Source organism: Zea mays, chromosome 8, assembly GCF_902167145.1.
Source record: "Zea mays cultivar B73 chromosome 8, Zm-B73-REFERENCE-NAM-5.0, whole genome shotgun sequence".
Lineage (NCBI taxonomy): Eukaryota > Viridiplantae > Streptophyta > Magnoliopsida > Poales > Poaceae > Zea > Zea mays.
In genome coordinates this window covers 119,346,257-119,359,822 of record NC_050103.1, presented here as the reverse complement: position 1 = coordinate 119,359,822, position 13,566 = coordinate 119,346,257, and the positions used below count along the sequence as shown (strand labels likewise).

The 13,566-nt window shown below is 44.2% G+C and overlaps 1 protein-coding gene and 1 long non-coding RNA gene across 2 annotated transcripts; both read left to right on the top strand.

Annotated features, from left to right (window-relative positions):
- On the top strand, positions 1 to 699 carry LOC103637209 (uncharacterized). Its single transcript, XM_008659453.2, has 2 exons — positions 1 to 243; positions 655 to 699. Exons 1-2 carry the CDS (start codon positions 1 to 3, stop codon positions 697 to 699), a joined length of 288 nt encoding a protein of 95 aa, XP_008657675.1.
- Positions 700 to 2,097: 1,398 nt separating this feature from the next.
- On the top strand, positions 2,098 to 13,242 carry LOC103635763 (uncharacterized). Its single transcript, XR_002264406.1, has 4 exons — positions 2,098 to 2,178; positions 2,770 to 3,094; positions 12,776 to 13,085; positions 13,179 to 13,242. It is a non-coding gene; the product is annotated as an uncharacterized lncRNA (long non-coding RNA).
- The last annotated feature ends 324 nt before the right edge of the window (positions 13,243 to 13,566 follow it).

The following is a 13,566-nucleotide window of genomic DNA, read 5'->3' as shown; positions in this document are numbered from 1 at the left end:
ATGGGGCGGAAGTGGAACGAGCTGCTGTCATCGGCTCCATGGAGGACGGGGGAGGCGGCAGAGGATGAGGACGCAACAAGGATGAGCCGAGAGGGGAAGGTCAGCGTCACCAGCAACCCCGAGGAGATGCCCACCATGAGCGTGCCCCAGAGCAGACGCCCGGACCTCGACCTCACCATCGACGACTTCAAGGAGGACGAGATCGACCCCGAGCTGCGCTACTCCTTCCAGCGGAACAGCAGGGTACCGTATATGCCCGACCGACCGACCATCATTTTTTTGTTCTATGATTTCCCCGGCTCCTGCTCGATGGATTGTTAGCTTGCTTGTTAGGTCCTCGCCGTTTTGGGGGAGATTGTTACCCTATCCCTGGAACACGCTGTTAGGTTCAGAATCCTTATAAACTTGTGCAGGAAATGTACCGGTGTTCTGTGTGTTTTTGGATATTGGATTGCATTGGCTAAAAAACGAAGTAAAAATGTACCAGGTCACCAATAACAGCATTAGCACTTTGTAAAATTGCAGTTGCTGAAGGATAGGATTATGCTGATTTGTTAATGAAAAAGCAGTGTCCCGTAATGCACCGGGGCACCACTAGTGCTGGGTATGGATCACACTTAAACTCACACGTTGTTACTGATTTGTTCATTACAGCAGCTTCCAATCACCCTTGCTACCTGCACCATCATCAGAGCCTGAAATCGTGAATTCTGTTTTCGCGGGCCCAACAGTTTCAATTTCTTCCCAGTCCATGTGTGCTCTTACGTACATATGCTGTGTTGGCAATTAGCCTTCATTAGTTTCAGTCTTATGATCTTATTCACCCTCTTCTCTTCTTTGTATATATGTCATTTCAGTTACCTAGATGCTTGGAAAAAAATTTACTTCTTTGCGAACGGAATAGTAGGGTGCTGATGTGGGATGTCTTGCTCTACGTACATATAATAGCTGAGAGAGCAACTTTTAATATCTCTAAGAGCAACTTACAATATCTGCTCTTTGAAGTATCATCTGCCTGCACAATTTTCCCCAGTAAACAATGGTCTCAAGCCAGTATTCCATGTATCCCGCCTCTCATGGGTGATCATGGTATAGATGTCCCTTTATGTACTAATAAAATAGAAATAGCATCGATCCTTGCTGATTTAGTAAGGTGTTCAGACGTTGTTAACCAAAAGTATCGATATCCATGTAATCCATTTGTGTTACATTTAGGCAAACCAAACGCCACCTAATACTCCACTCATTCCAATTTATAATTTGTTTTACTTTTTTACTCCAAATTTGACCGGCTTGTCTTATTAACAAAATCATAATTATAGTTAGTTATTACTGTGATATTGTTTAGCATATAATATATTTTAAATATGGTTTTGGATTTTTCATTTTTTCGCAAAAAAGAATAAAAAGAACCGGTCAAACTTGGACGAATTAGTCACATTTGGAAGTTTGAACAAGGAGGGTATTGTAGACTACTTAGGGTGCTTCAGTTTTTTTATCTGAAGGACGCTAACCTCCGAGTGTGCTGCTATTTCTTCTAGATGGGAGGTATAGATGAATCTACGTTGGATCGTCTCTCGCTGGTCACAGATATGACAAAGCACATACGTGTCCGGGCCTCAGGTGGAAGGTCCACTGCATCCGAACTTGGGCAGTTCTCGCCTGTCTTTGTTTGGTTGTTGCGAGTAATATATTTCATTCCTTTTCTCCTATACTAATTATGTATACTGAACGTTGAACGCTTTGGCTATTCCCTAGCTGCACATCATCTTATAAACCGTCAAACATAAACCTCAGGGGCCCTGTTATGCATCAGACACCTTTGGTGTGTGACGAGCCGATGACACCGTGCTTCCTTTACTACAGGACTTTTATCTGGATTTGGCAGAAGACAACAGAAAAATTACTCCACGAGATTACCTAGAGATAGCATTGAGGCCTGTTCAAGGTGGAGGAAGGGACATATCTGCAAAGAATGCGGTATGATAGATTTTCATGGGTGAAACGTAGCTTTGTACTTGTGCTTGGTAACTAGACGTATGGACTATACTTATACTTCTTTTGTTGTTCTGGAAGATACGGGACTCCATCTGTGCACTCTTTCCGGACAGGGAATGTTTTACACTTGTGCAACCTGTGAACAATGAGAAAGATCTCCAACGTCTTGATCAACTTCCTGTAAGTATTTCTTCCTTTGAACTACAGCTGCTATTTGTGGCCTTGTACTTAAAATTCTCAGCAAATATCATATGTTGCAGGTTAGATTCAAACTTTTCCTAAGTTCATTTACGCAAATAGCAAAGTACCCACATACATATTGTTGTATATATTTTTTGACCATGTATTCTGAATTTCTGATTGGATTGGACTATTTTAAAAAGTTTGGAAATTTTCTTGAAGGTAGTGGGTTAAGGTACCAGTCAGACAAATGAAGCTTTTGTATGATGCAGTGCAAACTATATTATTTTGTGCATTTTCCCGGTAGCTGTACATTTTTATGGTAATAACATATACTTACATGGTACCAGACTACTAGTCCAATAAGGCAGTCTTTAACACAACTTCGGTCACTGATTTGAATTGTGATATTTTTGTAAAACATGTAGATTGCTCTTGAAACATATTTACACTTTAAACAGTTTGATGGCATGTACAAATTATGTCTGTCCCTTTATGACGTGAGTCAGAATCATAATGCACGTTTTGGCATAATTATATTGTTCTAGCAGATTGATGTTGGTGCAATAATTCCTAATTTCTGTGATGCAGCTGAGTAATTTCCGTCCAGAGTTCAGATCCGGTCTGGATGGTTTCGCGAAATTTGTTCTTGACCGAACAAGACCAAAACAACTTGGAGCTAGTACAATGACAGGTCCCATCCTTGCTGGATTGACACAATCGTTTCTTGATGCTATTAATAATGGTTATGTCCCTACAATCTCTTCATCATGGCAGGTATATTATGATTGCTTATAGCAATGTGGCTTCTGTTTTTTTGGCTTACAGTGCTTTAAATGTTTTTGCTGTTGGTGCTGGGTCAGCTCGTTCAAAATTTGAAAAGCTTCTTCACAGTTCTCCCAAAAAGGCCTTTGAGGTGATCTTATCATTACCCATCAGCTGCTTTTGAGTCAGCATGCCTTCTTATTATTTTATTTTCACATGGAACATTGATTAATGCCTGCCAATTGCTGAAGTAAATTACAATATATGAGTTGGTTGGTGATAGTCGCCTAGAGGGGGGGGTGAATAGGGCGAAACTGAAATTTACAAATATAAACACAACTACAAGCCGGGTTAGCGTTAGAAATATAAACGAGTCCGAGAGAGAGGGCGCAAAACAAATCCCAAGCGAATAAGCAAGTGAGACACGGAGATTTGTTTTACCGAGGTTCGGTTCTTGCAAACCTACTCCCCGTTGAGGAGGCCACAAAGGCCGGGTCTCTTTCAACCCTTCCCTCTCTCAAACGGTCCCTCGGACCGAGTGAGCTTCTCTTCTCTAATCAAAGCCGGGAACAAAACTTCCCCGCAAGGGCCACCACACAATTGGTGCCTCTTGCCTTGATTACAATGGAGTTGTGATCTCAAGAACAAGTGAGAAAGAAAAGAAGCAATCCAAGCGCAAGAGCTCAAATGAACACGGCAAATCACTCTCACTAGTCACTAGGGCTTTGTGTGGAATTGGAGAGGATTTGATCTCTTTTGTGTGTCTAGAATTGAATGCTAGAGCTCTTGTAGTAGTTGAGAAGTGGAAAACTTGGATGCAATGAATGGTGGGGTGGTTGGGGTATTTATAGCCCCAACCACCAAACTTGACCGTTGGCTGGAGGCTTCTGCTCGATGGCGCACCGGACAGTCCGGTGCACACCGGACAGTCCGGTGCCCCTGCCACGTCATCACTGCCGTTGGATTCTGACCGTTGGAGCTTCTGACTTGTGGGCCCTCCTGGGTGTCCGGTGCACACCGGACATGTACTGTTTGATGTCCGGTGCACCGGTATGGGCGATTCTGACTTCTGCGCGCGCTGTGCGCGCATTAAATGTTCCGCAGGGAGCCGTTGGCGCCGCAGGGAGCCGTTGCTCCGCTGGCACACCGGACAGTCCGGTGCACACCGGACAGTCCGGTGAATTTTAGCGGAGCGGCTGCCGCGCGAACCCGAGGCTGGCGAGTTCAGGAGGCCGAGCTTCCTTGGAGCACCGGACATGTCCGGTGCACACCGGACAGTCCAGTGAATTATAGCGCGCCGGCTTCCGAGAATTCCCGAGAGTGAAGAGTTTGAGTCTGAGTCCCCTGGTGCACCGGACAGGTACTGTTCACTGTCCGGTGGCACACCGGACAGTCCGGTGCGCCAGACCAGGGGTGCCCTCGGTTGCCCCTTTGCTCCTTTATTGAATCCAAATCTTGGTCTTTTTATTGGCTGAGTGTGAACCTTTTACACCTGTATAATCTATACACTTGGGCAAACTAGTTAGTCCAATTATTTGTGTTGGGCAATTCAACCACCAAAATTATATAGGAACTAGGTGTCAGCCTAATTCCCTTTCAATCTCCCCCTTTTTGGTGATTGATGCCAACACAAACCAAAGCAAATAGAGAAGTGCATAATTGAACTAGTTTGCATAATGTAAGTGTAAAGGTTGCTTGGAATTGAGCCAATATAACTACTTACAAGATATGCATGGAATGTTTCTTTCTTATGTAACATTATGGACCACGTTTGCACCACATGTTTTGTTTTTGCAAAATTTTTGTAAATTCATTTCAAAGATCTCTTGCAAGTAGTCAAAGGTAAATGAATAAGAGTTTGTAAAGCATTTTCAAGATTTGAAATTTTCTCCCCCTGTTTCAAATGCTTTTCCTTTGACTAAACAAAACTCCCCCTAAAAGAGATCTACCTCTTAGTGTTCAAGAGGGTTTTGATATACCATTTTTGAAATACTACTTTCTCCCCCTTTTTAACACAATAGGATACCAAATGATGAATACTTTTGGAAAGCACTAAGTTTTTGAATTTGGTGGTGGTGGTGCGGTCCTTTTGCTTTGGGCTCATTTTCTCCCCCTTTTTGGCATGAATCGCCAAAAACGGAATCATTAGAGCCCTCGAAGTAATTTTCTTCCTCTTTGGTCATAAATGAATGAGTTAAGATTATACCAAAGACGAAGTCCAGTCCTTTTGCTTTTGAGCTTTTACTCTCTCCCCCAAGGATGAAGTCCTTTTCTTTGATGCTCATTTCTCCCCCAAAGAATAGAGAGTTGCTCGGAGTGATGGCGAAGTACGAGTTACGGAGTGGAAGCCTTTTTCTTCGCCGAAGACTCCAATTCCCTTTCAATATACCTATGACTTGGTTTGAAATAGACTTGAAAACACATTAGTCATAGCATATAGAAGAGATATGATCAAAGGTATTCAAATGAGCTATGTGTGCAAGCTAGCAAAAGAAATTTCTAGAATCAAGAATATTGAGCTCATGCCTAAGTCTGGTAAAAGATTGTTCATCAAGAGGCTTGGTAAAGATATCGGCTAATTGATCTTTAGTGTTAATGTAAGAAATCTCGATATCTCCCTTTTGTTGGTGATCCCTAAGAAAATGATATCGAATGGCTATGTGCTTAGTGCGGCTATGCTCGACGGGATTGTCGGCCATTTTGATTGCACTCTCATTATCACATAGCAAAGGGACTTTGGTTAATTTGTAACCATAGTCCCGCAGGGTCTGCCTCATCCAAAGTAATTGCGCGCAACAATGGCCTGCGGCAATATACTCGGCTTCGGCGGTGGAAAGAGCGACCGAATTTTGCTTCTTTGAAGCCCAAGACACCAAGGATCTTCCCAAGAACTGGCAAGTCCCCGATGTGCTCTTCCTATTAATTTTGCACCCTGCCCAATCGGCATCCGAATAACCAATCAAATCAAATGTGGATCCCCGAGGGTACCAAAGCCCAAACTTAGGTGTGTAAGCCAAATATCTCAAGATTCGTTTTACGGCCGTAAGGTGTGATTCCTTAGGGTCGGATTGGAATCTTGCACACATGCAAACGGAAAGCATAATGTCCGGTCGAGATGCACATAAATAAAGCAATGAACCAATCATCGACCGGTATACCTTTTGATCGACGGATTTACCTCCCGTGTCGAGGTCGAGATGCCCATTAGTTCCCATGGGTGTCTTGATGGGTTTGGCATCCTTCATCCCAAACTTGGTTAGAATGTCTTGAGTGTACTTCGTTTGGCTAATGAAGGTGCCCTCTTGGAGTTGCTTGACTTGGAATCCTAGAAAATACTTCAACTCCCCCATCATCGACATCTCGAATTTCTGTGTCATGATCCTACTAAACTCTTCACATGTAGACTCGTTAGTAGACCCAAATATAATATCATCAACATAAATTTGGCATACAAACAAGTCATTTTCAAGAGTTTTAGTAAAGAGTGTAGGATCGGCCTTGCCGACTTTGAAGCCATTGGAAATAAGGAAATCTCTTAGGCATTCATACCATGCTCTTGGGGCTTGCTTGAGCCCATAAAGCGCCTTAGAGAGCCTATAGACATGGTTAGGGTACTCACTGTCTTCAAAGCCGGGAGGTTGCTCAACATAGACCTCTTCTTTGATTGGTCCGTTGAGGAAAGCACTTTTCACGTCCATTTGATAGAGCTTAAAGCCATGGTAAGTAGCATAGGCCAATAGTATGCGAATTGACTCAAGCCTAGCTACGGGTGCATAGGTTTCACCGAAATCCAAACCTTCGACTTGTGAATACCCTTTGGCCATGAGTCGAGCTTTGTTCCTTGTCACCACACCATGCTCATCTTGCTTGTTGCGGAAGACCCATTTGGTTCCTACAACATTTTGGTTAGGACGTGGAACTAAATGCCATACCTCATTTCTAGTGAAGTTGTTGAGCTCCTCTTGCATCGCCACCACCCAATCCGAATCTTGAAGTGCTTCCTCTACCCTGTGTGGCTCAATAGAGGAAACAAAAGAGTAATGTTCACAAAAATGAGCAACACGAGATCTAGTGGTTACCCCCTTATGAATATCGCCAAGGATGGTGTCGACGGGGTGATCTCGTTGGATTGCTTGGTGGACTCTTGGGTGTGGCGGTCTTGGCTCTTCCTCATCCTCCTTTTCTTGATCATTTGCATCTCCCCCTTGATCATTGCCATTATCTTGAGGTGGCTCATCTTCTTGATTTTGCCCTTCATCAACTTGAGCCTCATCCTCATTTTGAGTTGGTGGAGATGCTTGCATGGAGGAGGATGGTTGATCTTGTGCATTTGGAGGCTCTTCGGATTCCCTAGGACATACATCCCCAATGGACATGTTCCTAAGCGCTATGCATGGAGCCTGTTCTTCACCTACTTCATCAAGATCAACTTGCTCTACTTGAGAGCCGTTAGTTTCATCAAACACAACGTCACATGAGACTTCAACTAGTCCAGTGGACTTGTTAAAGACCCTATATGCCCTTGTGTTTGAGTCATAACCAAGTAAAAGGCCTTCTACAGTTTTAGGAGCAAATTTAGATTTTCTACCTCTTTTAACAAGAATAAAGCATTTGCTACCAAAAACTCTAGAGTATGAAATGTTGGGCTTTTTACCGGTTAGGAGTTCACATGATGTCTTCTTGAGGATTCGGTGAAGATATAACCGGTTGATGGCATAGCAGGCGGTGTTGACCGCTTCGGCCCAAAACCGGTCCGGTGTCTTGTACTCATCAAGCATGGTTCTTGCCATGTCCAAAAGAGTTCGATTCTTCCTCTCCACTACACCATTTTGTTGTGGCGTGTAGGGAGAAGAGAACTCATGCTTGATGCCCTCCTCCTCAAGGAAGCTTTCAATTTGAGAGTTCTTGAACTCCGTCCCGTTGTCGCTTCTTATTTTCTTGATCCTTAAGGCGAACTCATTTTGAGCCCGTCTCAAGAATCCTTTTAAGGTCTCTTGGGTTTGAGATTTTTCCTGTAAAAAGAATACCCAAGTGAAGCGAGAATAATCATCCACTATTACAAGACAATACTTACTCCCGCCGATGCTTATGTAAGCAATCGGGCCGAATAAATCCATGTGGAGTAGCTCAAGTGGCCTGTCGGTCGTCATGATGTTCTTGTGTGGATGATGGACTCCAACTTGCTTCCCCGCCTGGCATGCGCTACAAATCCTGTCTTTCTCAAAATGAACATTTGTTAATCCTAAAATGTGCTCTCCCTTTAGAAGCTTGTGAAGATTCTTCATCCCAACATGGGCTAGTCGGCGGTGCCAGAGCCAACCCATGTTAGTCTTAGCAATTAAGCAAGTGTCGAGTTCAGCTCTATCAAAATCTACCAAGTATAGCTGACCCTCTAACACTCCCTTAAAAGCTATTGAATCATCACTTCTTCTAAAGACAGTGACACCTGTATCAGTAAAAAGACAGTTGTAGCCCATTTGACATAATTGGGAAACAGAAAGCAAGTTGTAATCTAAAGAATCAACAAGAAAAACATTGGAAATAGAGTGGTCAGGTGAAATAGCAATTTTACCCAAACCTTTGACCAACCCTTGATTTCCATCCCCGAATGTGATAGCTCGTTGGGGATCTTGGTTTTTCTCATATGAGGAGAACATCCTTTTCTCCCCGGTCATGTGGTTTGTGCACCCGCTGTCGAGTATCCAACTTGAGCCCCCGGATGCATAAACCTACAAAACAAATTTAGTTCTTGACTTTAGGTACCCAAACTGTTTTGGGTCCTTTGGCATTAGAAACAAGAACTTTGGGTACCCAAACACAAGTCTTGGAGCCCTTGTGTTTGCCCCCAACAAATTTGGCAACTACCTTGCCGGATTTGCTAGTAAGCACATAAGATGCATCAAAAGTTTTAAATGAAATGGCATGATCATTTGATGCATTAGGAGTTTTCTTTCTAGGCAACTTGGCACGGGTTTGTTGCCTAGAGCTAGATGTCTCACCCCTATACATAAAAGCATGGTTAGGGCCAGAGTGAGACTTCCTAGAGTGAATTCTCCTGATTTTGCTCTCGGGATAACCGGCAGGGTACAAAATGTAACCCTCGTTATCCTGAGGCATGGGAGCCTTGCCCTTAACAAAGTTAGACAAATTTTTAGGAGGGGCATTAAGTTTGACATTGTCTCCCCTTTGGAAGCCAATGCCATCCTTAATGCCAGGGCGTCTCCCATTATAAAGCATGCTACGAGCAAATTTAAATTTCTCATTTTCTAAGTTGTGCTCGGCAATTTTAGCATCAAGTTTAGCTATATGATCATTTTGTTGCTTAATTAAGATCATGTGATCATGAATAGCATTAACATCAATATCTCTACATCTAGCACAAATAGTGACATGCTCAATGGTAGATGTAGAGGGTTTGCAAGAATCAAGTTCCACAATCTTAGCATGAAGAATATCATTTTTATCTTTAAGATTGGAAATTGTAACTTTGCAAACATCAAAATCCTTAGCCTTAGCAATTAAATCTTCATTCTCTAATCTAAGGCTAGCAAGAGATGCATTCAATTCATCAATCTTAGCAAGCAAGTCAACATTATCATCTCTAAGATTGGGAATTGAAACATTACAAACATGTGAATCAACCTTAGCATTTAGAATAGCATTTTCATTTCTAAGGTTGTCAATCATCTCACGGCATGTGCTTAGCTCACTAGACAATTTTTCACATTTTTCTACTTCTAGAGCATAAGCCTTTTTAACCTTAACATGTTTCTTGTTTTCTTTAATTAGACAATCCTCTTGGGAGTCCAAAAGGTCATCCTTTTCATGAATAGCACTAATCAATTCATTTAGTTTTTCTTTTTGCTCCATGTTAAGATTGGCAAAGAGAATACGCAAATTATCCTCCTCATCACTAGCATTATCATCACTAGACGATTCATATTTAGTGGAGGAGTTGGATTTAACCTTCTTCTTTTTGCCATCCTTTGCCATGAGGCACTTGTGGCCGACGTTGGGGAAGAGAAGTCCCTTGGTGACGGCGATGTTGGCGGCGTCCTTGTCGTCGGAGGAGTCGCTTGAGCTCTCGTCGGAGTCCCACTCGCGACAAACATGGGCATCGCCGCCCTTCTTCCTGTAGTACCTCTTCTTCTCCTTTCTTCTCCCCTTCTTGTCGTCGCCTCGGTCACTGTCACTAGACATAGGACATTTAGCAATAAAATGACCGGGCTTACCACATTTGTAGCAAACCTTCTTGGAGCGGGACTTGTAGTCTTTCCCCCTCCTTTGTTTGAGGATTTGGCGGAAGCTCTTGATGACGAGCGCCATCTCCTCATTGTCAAGCTTGGAGGCGTCTATTGGTTGTCGACTTGGTGTAGACTCCTCCTTCTTTTCTTCCGTCGCCTTGAAAGCAACGGGTTGAGCTTCGGATGTGTCGCCAAGCTCGTTGATTTTCCTCGAGCCTTCTATCATGCACTCAAAACTTACAAAATGCCCGATGACTTCCTCGGGGGTCATTTTAGTATATCTAGGATTGCCACGAATCAATTGAACTTGAGTGGGATTAAGAAAAATAAGAGATCTTAAAATAACATTTACCACTTCGTGGTCGTCCCACTTCTTGCTCCCGAGGTTGCGCACTTGGTTTACCAAAGTCTTGAGCCGGTTGTACATGTGTTGTGGCTCCTCCCCTTTGTGAAGCCGGAACCGACCGAGCTCCCCCTCGATCGTTTCCCGCTTGGTGATCTTGGTGAGCTCATCTCCCTCGTGCGCGGTTTTGAGTACATCCCAAACCTCCTTGGCGTTCTTCAACCCTTGTACTTTGTTATATTCCTCTTTACTTAGTGAGGCGAGGAGAATTGTTGTGGCTTGTGAGTTGAAGTGCTCGATTTGGGCTACCTCATCCTCATCATAGTTCTCATCCCCTACGGATGGTACCTGCGCACCAAACTCAACAACATCCCATATGCTTTTGTGGAGCGAGATTAGATGAAATCGCATTAAATCGCTCCACCTAGCGTAATCTTCACCATCAAAAGTTGGTGGTTTGCCTAGTGGGACGGATAGTAAAGGTGTATGTTTGGAAATGCGAGGGTAGCGTAGGGGAATCTTACTATACTTCTTGCGCTCTTGGCGCTTAGAAGTGACGGAGGGCGCATCGGAGTCGGAGGTCGATGTTGATGAAGTGTCGGTCTCGTAGTAGACCACCTTCCTCATCCTCTTGTGCTTGTCGCCTTTCCGATGCGGCTTGTGGGAAGAAGATTTTTCCTTCTTCTCTTTGTGATGAGAAGAAGATTTCTTCTCCTTCCCTTTGTTGGAGGAGCTCTTCTTCTTCTCCCTCCTTTTGGTGCGGGACTCTTCCGATGAAGTGCTCCCGTGGCTTGTAGTGGGCTTTTCGCCGGTCTCCATCTCCTTCTTGGCGTGATCTCCCGACATCACTTCGAGCGGTTAGGCTCTAATGAAGCACCGGGCTTTGATACCAATTGATAGTCGCCTAGAGGGGGGGTGAATAGGGCGAAACTGAAATTTACAAATATAAACACAACTACAAGCCGGGTTAGCGTTAGAAATATAAACGAGTCCGAGAGAGAGGGCGCAAAACAAATCCCAAGCGAATAAGCAAGTGAGACACGGAGATTTGTTTTACCGAGGTTCGGTTCTTGCAAACCTACTCCCCGTTGAGGAGGCCACAAAGGCCGGGTCTCTTTCAACCCTTCCCTCTCTCAAACGGTCCCTCGGACCGAGTGAGCTTCTCTTCTCTAATCAAAGCCGGGAACAAAACTTCCCCGCAAGGGCCACCACACAATTGGTGCCTCTTGCCTTGATTACAATGGAGTTGTGATCTCAAGAACAAGTGAGAAAGAAAAGAAGCAATCCAAGCGCAAGAGCTCAAATGAACACGGCAAATCACTCTCACTAGTCACTAGGGCTTTGTGTGGAATTGGAGAGGATTTGATCTCTTTTGTGTGTCTAGAATTGAATGCTAGAGCTCTTGTAGTAGTTGAGAAGTGGAAAACTTGGATGCAATGAATGGTGGGGTGGTTGGGGTATTTATAGCCCCAACCACCAAACTTGACCGTTGGCTGGAGGCTTCTGCTCGATGGCGCACCGGACAGTCCGGTGCACACCGGACAGTCCGGTGCCCCTGCCACGTCATCACTGCCGTTGGATTCTGACCGTTGGAGCTTCTGACTTGTGGGCCCTCCTGGGTGTCCGGTGCACACCGGACATGTACTGTTTGATGTCCGGTGCACCGGTATGGGCGATTCTGACTTCTGCGCGCGCTGTGCGCGCATTAAATGTTCCGCAGGGAGCCGTTGGCGCCGCAGGGAGCCGTTGCTCCGCTGGCACACCGGACAGTCCGGTGCACACCGGACAGTCCGGTGAATTTTAGCGGAGCGGCTGCCGCGCGAACCCGAGGCTGGCGAGTTCAGGAGGCCGAGCTTCCTTGGAGCACCGGACATGTCCGGTGCACACCGGACAGTCCGGTGAATTATAGCGCGCCGGCTTCCGAGAATTCCCGAGAGTGAAGAGTTTGAGTCTGAGTCCCCTGGTGCACCGGACAGGTACTGTTCACTGTCCGGTGGCACACCGGACAGTCCGGTGCGCCAGACCAGGGGTGCCCTCGGTTGCCCCTTTGCTCCTTTATTGAATCCAAATCTTGGTCTTTTTATTGGCTGAGTGTGAACCTTTTACACCTGTATAATCTATACACTTGGGCAAACTAGTTAGTCCAATTATTTGTGTTGGGCAATTCAACCACCAAAATTATATAGGAACTAGGTGTCAGCCTAATTCCCTTTCAGTTGGCTAACATTGAAGCACATGAATGCAGGACTACAAAAGGAATGCTTTTCTGGAGGCTGACTTGCAATGTTCTAATAAAGTTCAGAACATGGAATCAAAGGTGCGAGCAACATGTAACAGTTCGAATGCAAAATTAGATGACATAGTCAGGGTAAGACAACAAAAAACTTCTCTGCTGCTGTAATTAATCGACAAGAACCTTATCCTTTATTATTGTTTATGGTAATGTCCTTGTTGTTGGATTAACCGCAGCTCCTTGATGACCTACTCACAGAGTATGAGTCAACGGCCTATGGTCCTGGAAAATGGAAAAGGCTAGCTACATTCTTACAGCAGTGGTATTCACCTCTTCAATTGTCTTGTTGGTTGATGTGGAATGATCTCATTATCTCACACAATCATTTTTTCCTTTGTTGGAATGATCACTGCAGTTTGGCTGGCCCTGTTCTGGACCTTTTCAGAAGATAGTTAGAGCATATAGATGCTGAAAGGAACTCCCTAAGATTGAAATGCAATTCAAGAGATGTGGAACTATCTGAGAAGGTAACTATTTCTCTCAATGTTATGTTGCACACTCTCTCTCAATGTTCAGGAAAAAAATTATGGCATCTTTATTGTTAATTTTCTTCCAAGTTTTGCTATGTGCTTCTTGGTCACTTCCATTTGCTTGTTATGTGTAAATAGATATTCTAGTGGTGGAGCTACGAACAACAATCCGATGTCCTGATCGAGAGCGATGGAGCTAATGTTTGAACTTGTGTGTTTGAACTTATGAACTAAAAATGTGCACTATGGATGTGAACTTATGTGAACTTATGT

Bases quoted from the DNA above. Each gene is read 5' to 3' on its own strand.
- LOC103637209 (XM_008659453.2), top strand. From the start codon at position 1: ATGGGGCGGAAGTGGAACGAGCTGCTGTCATCGGCTCCATGGAGGACG. The intron at 244-654 runs GTACCGTATATG...TGTTCATTACAG, and splicing joins CCTTCCAGCGGAACAGCAGG to CAGCTTCCAATCACCCTTGC.